We start from the raw sequence: 12,570 nt of genomic DNA, 5'->3' as shown, positions 1-12,570 counted from the left end.
ATGGTAATGAGTCCGCCTGCAATGCCGGAGACCCGGGTTCAATCCCTGGGTCAGGAAGATCCCCTGGAGGAGGGCATGGCAATCCACTCCAGTATTCTTGCCTGGTGAATCCCATGGACAGAGAGGACTGGTGGGCTACAGTCCATGGGATCGCATAGCGTCAGACACGACTGAGCAACTAACACACAACATACACAGACACTCCTGTAGCTCGTCCAGGGAGCTCGCCTCTGCATGAAAAAGGCAAAAGCATCTGGTCCCAATGCCATGATTTAGATCTTAGACAAGTCACCCTATGAACGGTTTAGCATCTCCATTCTCCTACCTGTAAAATGAATACAGTAGCCCTGGACTAACTCCTCTCCTAGAACCTTTTTCACTGAAAAAGTTCCATGAGTCTGTGTTCTCTTAGATAATCACACAGTAGCCTTAGGTATCAGGCTTCCCTGGTGGCTCAGCCATAAAGATTCCACCTGCAATGCAGAAGTCACAGGAGACACGGATTCGATCCCTGGGTCAGGGAGATCCCCTGGAGGAGGGCAAGGCAACCCACTCCAGTGTTCTTGCCGGAAAAATGCCATGGACAGAGGAGCCTGGCAGGCTACAGTGCATAGTGTTGTAAAGGGTCAGACACAACTGAAACAGCCCAATCGTATGTGCAGATGAACTGATGACTTTGGAATTGTGGTCTTGAAAGTTACAGTGGTGTTTTCTTCTCTTCCCTTCTAGGATATCCTAAACACCATCATAAGGCACTGCCCGCCCCGCTTCTTCTCCCTGGGTTTGCCTGGCTTCTCCATGCTGGTGGGGGACTTCATCACGGCCGCTGGCAGGGTCCTCAGTGCAGACACGCTGGCGGTGAGTGTGACAGTGCTCAACACCCGGCTCCCAGGAGGCTTCCCAGTGGCTAACAAGGTTCAGATTTCTCCACTCCTAACAGGTGTTGACTCATTAGTGCAACGTGAAACTGGGCTCTCGGGTAGATGCCCTGGCAGCTGATGTGTGAAATTGTAGGATAAGATGACACGCTGGTGGTGGAAAGGCGTTTCATCAAAAGGCCAGAGTGTGAGAAATCATATCCTCACTAATATCTCAGCACATTTGCACGGTGAGAAGCAGGACTCGCCTTCTAGAATCTCATTAGCATTTTTCAGTAAATGGTGGCACAGACATGGATGTCTGTGGTTAAGGGAGAATCTTAAGTGTACATTCTCAATGAAGCTTTTTTCTGTTATTAAGTCTTATTGTAAGTCTAATAGAAAATATTTTCTTAAAATATAAACTTAGAACTTTAAAATCTTGAACCGAAAAATTGATATATATCTTTTTATTCATATGGCTTAAAACTCGGGCAGAATTCTTATACTAAAAAATTAGAAGCTAGTGGACTAAATGAGCATTAGGGGTTACAAAAAGAATTTATTTATAACCTCAATGTTTGCCTCCTAATACTGTTATTATTAGGGCAAGGTATTAATGCCTTTGAGTGAACACTATTATCTGTTTTAGTTGAAAGGCTTTCACATCTGTACTCTGTACACATCTGTGTTCTGTATGGCTGTTACCTGTCCAGACCAATTTTTCCCCTCTTCAAATGGCTTTCCTGGTGGCTCAGATGGTAAAGTGTCTGCCTGCAATGTGGGAGACCTGAGTTCGCTCCCTAGATCAGGAAGATCCCCTGGAGAAGGAAATGACAACCTGCTCCAGTACCCTTGCCTGGAAAATCCAATGGATAGAGGAGCCCTTTAGACTACAGTCCATGGGGTTGCAGAGTTGGACACGACTTCAATTCAAATGGTGTAAATAAATTAGTTTTAATGTTTGTCATGAACTGTTAAAATCAATGTGAGTATCCAGCTACCTGTTTTTTTTGACACATTGTTACTTTTCATTCTCCTTATTTCTTTTTCTCAGGGCAAATTCAAACTCCAGCCCTGGATTTTAAATTAAATTGTTTCTTAATACTTTGTATCACTGGTATTTCATGCTGGCACTTTTCATGCAATTTTTCTTATAGGGATAAATTAAAAAGCAAAGGGGAGGGAAGAGAGATGAGAGCAAAAAGGAAGGATGAGTGGAAAGATGTAAGGAAATTGTTGAATTTAACTTTTTTTGGTAAAGATTATGACAACTTCATACTTACTTCTGAAAAAGATTATAGGATAATCATTTGCGAATAATCTCCTAATTTACTTTTAATCATTCAAATATGCATTGAAAAATCTTTGGAAAAAAATTGAAAAACTTTTGGGGAAAAAAAGCATTGGAAAAAGAGCATAGAGGGAGGAAAATCATACATTATTAAAATTTTATTTACTTGCTCTGCGAGATTCCTGTGAAAATACAGGTGCCCTTTCTAGTGATAATTTCATGCATGGTGGTCATTCTCAGTGAAAATTTATCTTTTGGCTAGATGAGTTATTAAAGTAGCCTTCCAAAACATTTTTTTAAAGAGAAAGAGAGAAAATATGAGAATTTGAATGTAAAAGTTACACTGCATAAAGAGACAGTACCTCTTCAAATTGCTTTGAATCACTGCAGCTTATTAATAACACTTAGGTAAGATGATGACTCTGTCGGTAAAGAATCCACATGCAAGGCAAGAAACCTCCTGCAATTCAGGAGACACAGGTTCGATCCCTGGCTTGGGAAGGTGCCCTGAAGAAGGAAATGGCACCCCACTCCAGTATTCTTGCCTGGAAAATCTCATGGACAGAGGAGCCTGGTGGGCTATAGTCCATGGGGTGGCAAAGAGTTGGACATGACTTAGCAGCTAAACCACCACCACCACAATCTTAGTTTAAACTTGAAGTTTAAAATCATAAGGGAACCAGTGAGAGGTGTTTGGATGGGGCCACAGCTGCTCAGTCAAAATTTTGAGTTAACACAAGTCAACTATTCCCTCTGGAGGGCACAGAGGTGGAATGACACAGTGTCTTGAATTTTCTTTATTGAAAGTAGAAACTTTTTTAAAGTTTGTTTTTTTAATTTTTAATATGGGCCATTTTTTAAGCTTTTATTGAATTTGTTACAATATTGCTTCTGTTTTGGTGTTTTTGGCCACAAGGCATATGGGGTCTTAGCTCCCCGACCAGGGATCAAACCTGCGCCCCCTGATTTGGAAGGCAGATTCTTTTTTTTTTTTTTTTTTTAATAAATTAATTTATTTCAATGGAGGCTAATTACTTTACAGCATTGTGGTGATTTTTGCCATACATTGACATGAGTCAGCCATGGGTGTACATGCGTCCCCTGGTCCGGAACCCCGCTCCCTATCCCATCCCTCTGGGTTGTCCCAGCGCACTGACTTTGAGTGCCCTGTTTCATGCATCGAACTTGGACTGGTCATCTGTTTCACATATGGTAATATACTTGTTTCAATGCTATTCTCTCAAATCATCCCACCCTCGCCTTCTCCTACAGAGTCCAAAAGTCTGTTCTTTACATCTGTGTCTCTTTTGCTGTCCTGAATGTAGGGTCGTTGTTACCATCTTTCTAAATTTCATATATATGCGTTGATATACTGTATTGGTTTTTTTCTTTCTGACTTACTTCACTATGCATAATAGGCTCCAGTTTCATCCACCTAATTAGAACTGACTCAAATGTGTTCTTCTTAATAGCTGAGTAATATTCCATTGTGTATATGTACCACAACTTTCTTATCCATTTGTCTGCTGATAGACGTCTAGGTTGCTTCCATGCTCTAGCTATTGTAAACAGTGCTGTGATGAACACTGGGGTACACAGGTCTCTTTCAATTCTGGTTTCCTTGGTGTGTATGCCCAGCAGTGGGATTTCTGGGTCATATGGAAGTTCTATTTCCAGTCTTTTAAGGAATCTCCACACTGTTCTCCATAGTGGCTGTACTAGTTTGCATTCCTACCAACAATGTAAGAGGGTTCCCTTTTCTCCACACCCTCTCCAGCATTTATTGTTTGTAGACTTTTTCATAGCATCCATTCTGACCGGCGTGAGATGGTACCTCATTGTGGTTTTGATTTGCGTTTCTCTGATAATGAGTGATGTTGAGCATCTTTTCATGTGTTTGTTAGCCATCTGTATGTCTTCTTTGGAGAAATGTCTGTTTAGTTCTTTGGCCCATTTTTTTGATTGGGTTGTTTATTTTTCTGGTGTTGAGCTGCATGAGCTGCTTGTATATTTTTGAGGTTAATTGTCAGTTGCTTCATTTGCTATTATTTTCTCCCATTCTGAAGGCTTTCTTTTCACCTTGCTTGTAGTTTTCTTCATTGTACCAAAGTTTTTAAATTTAATTAAGTCCCATTTGTTTATTTTTGCTTTTATTTCCATTACTCTGGGAGGTGGGTCATAGAGGATCTTGCTCTGATTTATGTCAGAGAGTGTTCTTCCTATGTTTTCCTCTAGGAGTTTTATAGTTTCTGGTCTTACATTTAGATCTCTAATCCATTTTGAGTTTATTTTTGTGTATGGTGTTAGAAAGTGTTCTAGTCTTATTCTTTTACAAGTGGTTGACCAGTTTTTCCAGCACCACTTGTCAAAGAGATTGTCTTTTCTCCATTGTATATTTTTGCCTCCTTTGTCAAAGATAAGGTGCCCATAGATGCGTGGATTTATCTCTGGGCTTTCTATTTTCTTCCATTGATCCACATTTTTGTCTTTGTGTCAGTACCATACTGTCTTGATGACTGTAGCTTTGTAGTATAGTCTGAGGTCAGGCAGATTGATTCCTCCAGTTCCATTCGTCTTTCTCAAGATTATTTTGGCTATTCAAGGTTTTTTGTATTTCCATACAAACTGTGAAATTATTTGTTCTAGTTCTATGAAAAATACTGTTGGTAGCTTGATAGGATTGCATTGAATCTATAGATTGCTTTGGGTAGTATACTCATTTTCACTATATTGAATTCTTCTGATGCATGAACATGGTATATTTTCCCATCTATTTGTGTCATCTTTGATTCCTTTCACCAGTGTTTTATAGTTTTTCTATATATAGGTCTTTTGTTTCTTTAGGTAAATTTATTCCTAAGTATTTTATTCTTTTCATTGCAATGGTGGATGGGATTGTTTCCTTAATTTCTCTTTCTGTTTTCTCATTGTTAGTGTATAGGAATGCAAGGGATGTCTGTGTATTAATTTTATATCCTGTAACTTTACTATGTTCATTGATTAGCTTTAGTAATTTTCTGGTGGTGTCTTTAGGGTTTTCTATGTAAAGGATCGTGTCATATGCAAACAGTGAGAGTTTTACTTCTTCTTTTCCACCTGGATTCCTTTTATTTCTTTTTCTTCTCTGACTGCTGTGGCTAAAAATTCCAAAACTATGTTGAATAGTGGTGGGGAGAGTAGGCACCCTTGTCTTGTTCCTGACTTTAGGGGAAATGCTTTCAGTTTTTCACCATTGAGGATGATGTTTGCTTATGATTTATCATAATTTTGGCTTTTATTATGTTGAGGTATGTTCCTTCTATGTGGGAGGCAGATTCTTAACCACTGGACCACTAGGGAAGTCCCCAAAGTAGAAAGTTTTAAACAAATTTTAAATATTGAAATGAAAAAGAAATGAGGCAAGAGTGGTAACATTTTGAGTCTAGATGTTGGGTCCATGGATATCACATTTTCTCCACTTTTACATTTAGAAATTTTCTTAACATGAAAATAGAGAAAAGTAAGAGCAGCAGAGGAGAAGGTAGTACTGGAGGCAGGTGGCATCACGCAGAGTCACAGGACCCCATGGCGAGGGCGAGCCTTTTGGGGTGAGATGCCTTCTGGACCCCGAGCAGAGATGGCGGAAATGTTGTCAGGTCTCCAGATGTGGACTCAGGAAGGAAGCTACAGAGTAGCTATAGTAGTAGATGTAGACTCTGGGCTGAGAGGTGGTGGTGGAGAGTCAGCCACGTGGCGGAGGCATTTAAAGCCTCAGGTCTGGATGTCCTGGAGAAGTGACTGTAGGTCTAGGAAGGGAGATGGCTGAGAACTGGGCTCAGCACCCAGAGTCCAGATCCTGAGAAATGAAGGGTCTGATCACAGGGACTGTCTGGCCCCCTCTGCAACCCACTAAGGTGTTTGAGTGATGGAAAGGCTCTCTGGTGCATGGGAGCTGTTGGCCACATCCCCTGCTCTGAGGGGTCAGATGAGACCAGGCCTGGATGGTGACTGGTGGGTCTTGCCTTGTGGAGGTTGTGTAACAAGAATGGTGAGCTCCCTGACCGACTTTAGCAAATCTGAACATTTTGCTGTTAGTCGTTTAAAATCTTTGTATTTAAAACATGCGGTAAAACAGTAAACATATAGTGACTTCATCCCTGAGACCACTGCCCCAGCAGAGCTGTCTCAAAGTCAAGAAAAAGTAAAACATGTTGTCACTTATCCAACGATTCTAACAAAAAAGCCAGTGTGTGTCTCATTCCCCGTTCCTGTGTGCAGGCACCTCGTTCAGAAGCCCTCACCATTCTTGGGTCTCTGGTCTGCTTTCCAAACACCTACCGCGAGATTCCCCTTCGGCAGCCAGTGCCTGAAGTTGCTGAAGTCGCCATGGGAGCAGAAGATGTCAAGGTACGTGATGCCATGACAGAATCTCAGGTTAGCATCTTCTCACTCAAGCCATGTGGTTCTGTGGTTCCTTCTTCCATTATTAAGCTCTGTGCTGCTTACCCCTGAAAGTTTTGCTCAGTTGTTTAGATGTATCAGTAGTTTTTTTTTAAGAACACTAGTTTTGTGAGATTAAATGAGCTAGATGCAGAGTGTGCTGCAGTTGTAACTGATGATTAGGTTCTGTGGGTATTTTTTTCTTAGATCTGTTTATCATCCCTGTGGATCATAATTTTGTAATGAACCATTCTTTGTAATAATTTTATTAGTTTAATTAGGCTGCATTTGTGCATCAAATGAATTTATAAGAAATAATTGAAATATTCAATCCCATTATTGGCCTGATTAAATACTACTAATATTTGAAGTTCTAAATTATTCCTTGGAGAATAAAGCTGATTTTTTCCTCAGCTGACTTTGGGGCAATCAAAGATGGTTTTCAAATCAATCAATCAATTGGTGTATCTCTAGTATACATGAATAATATGTAATTCCGTGTACAGTATATAATCCAGGTAAAAAGAAAACTGAGATTTTTTTCCCCTATGCGTGTGTGCATGCTCAGTCACTTTAGCCATGTCCAACTTTTTGCAACCCCTTGGACTACAGCCTGCCAGGCTCCTCTGTCCATGGGATTCTCCAGGCAAGAATACTGGAGTGGGTTGCATGTCCTCCCCCAGGGGATCTTCCCGACCCAGGGATCGAACCTGGATCTCTTGCACTGCAGGCAGAATCTTCACCACTGAGCCCCCGGGGAAGCCCAGGAAGAATCCTTTGCTCTGCTCGGTTTTTGTCGCGCACACAGAGACGCTTTTGTCTAGTGGGCTTCTGAAACCACCATGCTGCTTCCCCAGGCCCCCTGTGTCCTTCCCCAGGTTTCCCTGTCTGGGGACTCTGCCCCCTCAGTCCTTCAGTGGCCCCAGACTGCCTTAAAACCCAGACAGAACATGTGGGAAGTCAACTACTAAGCAAGGCTTTTATTTTCCTTCATTTTGTGTTTTTAGCACTACCTCATAAGTATTTTACTGAAGAATGCCACAGAGGAACCAAGTGAGTGTGCAAGGTAAATGTTACATGAAAGGTGAACGCGTTCAGAATTTTAAGATACACAGTCACGTGCACTCAGTGTTAAAAAATACTGTCTTTTCACTATACTTTTAGACTAAGAAGTGCAGTATGAATTATGTGGGGGGAATCATTTATTACTTTTTTTAAGAGGTGCCATTATTATGTGAAAAGTGTAAAGTGCAGAAGATTATGCCACCTGCTGTGTAATAAAAAGCAAGATTGTGAATATGTGGGTGTATTCCCTGATATTTTTAACATGGAAGAAAACGGAAAGATGAACCAAAGCTTATAAAAACAATGTATGTATAGGGTAATGATTCTTACTCGGCAGTGGTTTTGTACCCCGGGAGACATTCAGCAACGTCATTCACCATCTGCTTGCCGATGATGCTGAATTTATTTTCCTGGCTCCTCCTTCTCGCCCCTTATATATAAAGGTTTATATATGAAACTGCCTGCTTGAACTTCAACTTGGATGTCTCAACACATCTAAACTGAACACAACCATAACTAAAGCCTTGAGTCTGCTGTCTTCACCACAGCCTCACTGTCTCAGGCTTCATCTCACTATCGTCTGCCCAGAAGCTTGGGAAAATCCTTGATTTCTCCTTTACCTGCTACATTCAAACCTTCATCAAGTCTTGACAATACCATCTTTCCCTCTTTTCCTTTAGTATAGAAAGGCAAATTTTTGTCAAGCTAACTGTGGAATAGAAATGTGAATAATATGGTCAGTCTTTCTTCAATTTAGTTCAGTTGCTCAGTCGTGTCCTGCTCTTTGCAACCCCATGACTACAGCACGCCAGGCTTCCCTGTCCATCACCAACTCCCAGAGCTTACTCAAACTCATGTCCATCGAGTTGGTGATGCCATCCAACCATCTTATCTTCTATCATCCCCTTCTCATCCTGCCTTCAATCTTTCCCAGCATCAGGGTCTTTTCCAATGAGTCAGTTCTTCACGTCAGGTGACCAAAGTATTGGAGCCTTAGCTTCAGCGTCAGTCTTTCCAATGAATATTCAGGACTGATTTCCTTTAGGATTGACTGGCTGGATCTCCTTGCAGTCCAGGGACTCTCAAGAGTCTTCTCCAACACCACAGTTCAAAAGCATCAATTCTTTGGTGCTCAGCTTTCTTTATAGTCCAACTCTCACATCCATACATGACCACTGGAAAAACCATAGTCTTGACTGGACAGACCTTTGTTGGCAAAGTAGTGTCTCTGCTTTTTAACATGCTGTCTAGGTTGGTCATAGCTTGTCTTCCAAGGAGCAAGCGTCTTTTAATTTCATGGCTACAGTCACCATCTGCAGTGATTTTGGGGCCCCCCCAAAATAAAGTCTCTCACTGTTGCCATTGTTTCCCCATCTATCTGCCATGAAGTGATGGGACTGGATGCTATGATCTTCATTTTCTGAATGTTGAGCTTTAAGCCAACTTTTTCACTCTCCTCTTTGACTTTCATCAAGAGGCTCTTTATTCTTCTTCGCTTTCTGCTATGAGGGTATTGTCATCTGCATATCTGAAGTTATTGATATTTCTCCCAGCAATCTTGATTCCAGCTTGTGCTTCATCCAGCCTGGCATTTCAATTGATCTACTCTGCATGTAAGTTAAATGAGCAGGATGATAATATACAGCCTTGACATACTCCTTTCCCCATTTGGAACCAGTCTGTTGTTCCATGTCTGGTTCTAATTGTTGCTTCCTGACCTGCATACAGATTTCTCAGAAGGCAGGTCAGGTGGTCTGGTATTCCCATCTCTTGAAGAATTTTCCACAGTTTGTTGTGATTCACACAGTCAAAGGTTTTGGTAGAGTCAGTAAAGCAGAAGTAGATGTTTTTCTGTAACTCTCTTGCTTTTTCGATGATCTGACGGATGTTGACAATTTGATCTCTGGTTCCTCTGCCTTTTCTAAACCCAGCTTGAACATCTGGAAGTTCATGGTTCTTATACTGTTGAAGCCTGGCATGGAGAATTTTGAGCATTGATTTGCTAGCATGTGAGATGAGTACAATTGTGCAGTAGTTTAAACATTCTTTGGCATTGCTTTTCTTTGGGTTTGAAATGAAAACTGACCTTTTCCAGGCCTGTGGCCACTGCTGAGCTTTCCAAATTTGCTGACATATTGAGTGCAGCACTTTCACAGCATTATCTTTTAGGATTTGAAATAGCTCAACTGGAATTCCATCACCTCCACTAGCTTTGTTCATAGTGATGCTTCCTAAGGCCCTCTTGACTTTGCATTCCAGGATGTCTGGTTCTAGGTGACTGATCATACCATCATGGTTATCTGGGTCATGAAGATCTTTTTTGTATTGTTCTTCTGTGTATTCTTGCCTCCTCTTCTTAATATCTTCTGCTTCTGTTAGGTCCATATCATTTCTGTCCTTCATTGTGCCCATCTTTGCATGAAAGATTTCCTGGTATCTCTAATTTTCTTGAAGAGATCTCTAGTCTTTCCCATTTTATTGTTTTCCTCTATTTCTTTCTATTGATCCCTGAAGAAGGCTTTCTTATCTCTCCTTGCTATTCTCTGGAACTCTGCATTCAAATGGGTATATCTTTCCTTTTCTCCTTTGCCTTTTGCTTCTCTTCTTTTCTCAGCTATTTGTAAGGCCTCCTCAGACAACCATTTTGCCTTTTTACATTTCTTTTTCTTGGGGATGGTCTTGATCACTGCCTCCTGTACAATGTCATGAACCTCTGTCCATAGTTCTTCAGGCACTCTATCAGATCTAATCCCTTCAATCTATTTCTCACTTACACCGTATAATCATAAGGGATTTGATTTGGGTCAAACCTGAATGGTCTAATGGTTTTCTCTACTTTCTTCAATTTAAGTCTGAATTTGGCAATAAGGAGTTCATGATCTGAGCCATAGTCTGCTCCCAGTCTTGTTTTTGCTGACTGCATAGAGCTTCTCCATCTTTGGCTGCAAAGAATATAATCAATCTGATTTTCGTGTTGGCCATATGGTGATGTCCATGTGTAGAGTCTTCTCGTGTTGTTGGAAAAGGGTGTTTGCTATGATCAGTGCATTCTCTTGGCAAAACTGTTAGTCTTTGCCCTGCTTCATTTTGTACTCCAAGGCCAAATTTGCCTGTTACTCCAGGTGTTTCTTGACTTACTACTTTTGCATTGTAGTCCCCTATAATGAAAAGGACATCTTTTTGGGGTGTTAGTTCTAGAAGACCTTGTAGGTCTTCGTAGAACTATTCAACTTCAGCTTCTTCAGCATTACTGGTCGGGGCATAGACTTGGATTACTGTGATGTTGAATGGTTTACCTTGGAAATGGACAGAAATCATTCTGTCGTTTTTGAGATTGCATCCAAGTACTGCATTCCGGACTATTTTGTTGACTATTATGGCTACTCCATTTCTTCTAAGGGATTCTTGCCCACAGTAGTGGATATAATGGTCATCTGAGTTAAATTCACCCATTCCGGTCCATTTTAGTTCACTGATTCCTAAAATGTCGATATTCACTCTTGCCATCTCCAGTCTTTCTTAGTTGTGTGTGAAAGGAGTTAGGCAGTGAAATTAAAGCCATATAAGTGTAGAGAAGGAAGCAGACTAAAATATGAGCAAGATTTCAAATAAACAGAGGAGAATTAAGAGAGAATATAGTTGTAATTGTGGGTGATAATAATTCGGAAAAGTTAAGAAAAATAGTAAGGAGTTTCATTATATAAATTGGAGTGGGATGAGATGGCATGACAGCAAACAGCATTAAGAGAGTGTATAGGAATACAGATTGTGAGTAAGATGATACTGCCATTAGCTTAAAAAAAGTCTTAGTAGACAAAACTTCACAATCACAAACGACATCCTCAGGATACAGAGAACATGAGGAGTCACTGTGAGTGTAAAAGAATAGGAAGATGCTAAATGAGGATGTTAAATAATGAATCTCAAAGCAAGAAAAGATCAGAAAAAGCTGTTAAAAATGAGTGTGGCTTAGAACTCAAGGCAGGTGAGAGTCGCTTAGGTTATAAAACCATTTTACAGGTCAGTGTGTTCTCCATGGTGCAAGGCTAATAGTTACAGAGAAATGCACGTGTTCCTAGAAATGAGAGATCTCTGCTCTCAGCAAATTACATTTAACAAGTAGGTTAATGGGTCATAAAAAAAAAAAAAAGAATACACACACATATATAGGTACACACATGCATGCAAAGGAAGAACAGCTCTTAAAATGGTCAAAATATGGTGTGGGGCATAATTCCAAGTTGTACAGATTGTAGGGAGTTGAACAATCAGAGTCTAAGTTAGGCTGAGGGAAGACAAAGAGGCTTGGGGTAGAAATGTAGAATACCTGGGGAAGCCTGAAAAGTGAGATGCAAAGTACAGTTTAAACTGAGAACAGGTGTAGGAATTAGGCAAGAGGAGAAAGAGATGTGGACAGTTCTAGATAGTTTGGAGAGTGTGGAGCTCCTGTCTAATGCTGGCACCTGAGAAACAAGAAAGGCCCAGCACACACCTTGTAACCAGTGGAAAAGCACAGCTTTTACCCGGTGGTAGAAGGTGACATGCTTGTCAAAGGGTATTTTAATTCATTTGTTCTGAAGCACTTAGTCCATTCTGATCAGAAGAGGTGAGAAGCTAGTGAAGTGCAGTGGTTTTAAAACCTCAAAATAGATGGATTTTAATTGCTGAATTATTTTGAGCACAAAGGAGCACTCAGTATGCAGGGCCAGGCACTGTGTCCGATTTGATTGGCACTGGGTGTGGCCTCTTACTACAGAGAGCAGCATACACACATTACAGCAAGCTTCTGGTTCCAAGTAGAGGTTTGGAGCCCCTTTTTGTTCAGAAAGTGAGCAGGTTGGGGAGGGGGTGGTTGGCGCAAGCATTTTAATTTCATATATGTGCCTTCAGGAAACATTAAGGGGAATATGACTTTTTGATCATTGTAAAAGATAG

At 40.8% G+C, this 12,570-nt stretch overlaps 1 protein-coding gene across 5 annotated transcripts in view; it reads left to right on the top strand.

The window, feature by feature from the left end:
* Positions 1-12,570, top strand: part of RALGAPA2 (Ral GTPase activating protein catalytic subunit alpha 2) — a 271,212-nt gene that overhangs the window by 143,623 nt on the left and 115,019 nt on the right. For all 5 annotated transcript variants that reach the window (XR_009690052.1, XR_009690053.1, XM_061126464.1 and 2 more), the window contains 3 exons: positions 730-858; positions 6,409-6,537; positions 7,578-7,636. Coding sequence is in view for 3 of the 5 variants with exons in the window: in XM_061126464.1 (XP_060982447.1) it covers positions 730-858; positions 6,409-6,537; positions 7,578-7,636 (317 nt within the window). In the remaining 2 variants the exon portion in view is untranslated. The remainder of the gene's footprint in view (positions 1-729; positions 859-6,408; positions 6,538-7,577; positions 7,637-12,570) is intronic.

Source organism: Dama dama, chromosome 23, assembly GCF_033118175.1.
Source record: "Dama dama isolate Ldn47 chromosome 23, ASM3311817v1, whole genome shotgun sequence".
NCBI classification, from domain to species: domain Eukaryota; kingdom Metazoa; phylum Chordata; class Mammalia; order Artiodactyla; family Cervidae; genus Dama; species Dama dama.
The sequence above is the reverse complement of the archived record's forward strand: the minus strand, read 5'-3'. Positions and strand labels throughout refer to the sequence as shown.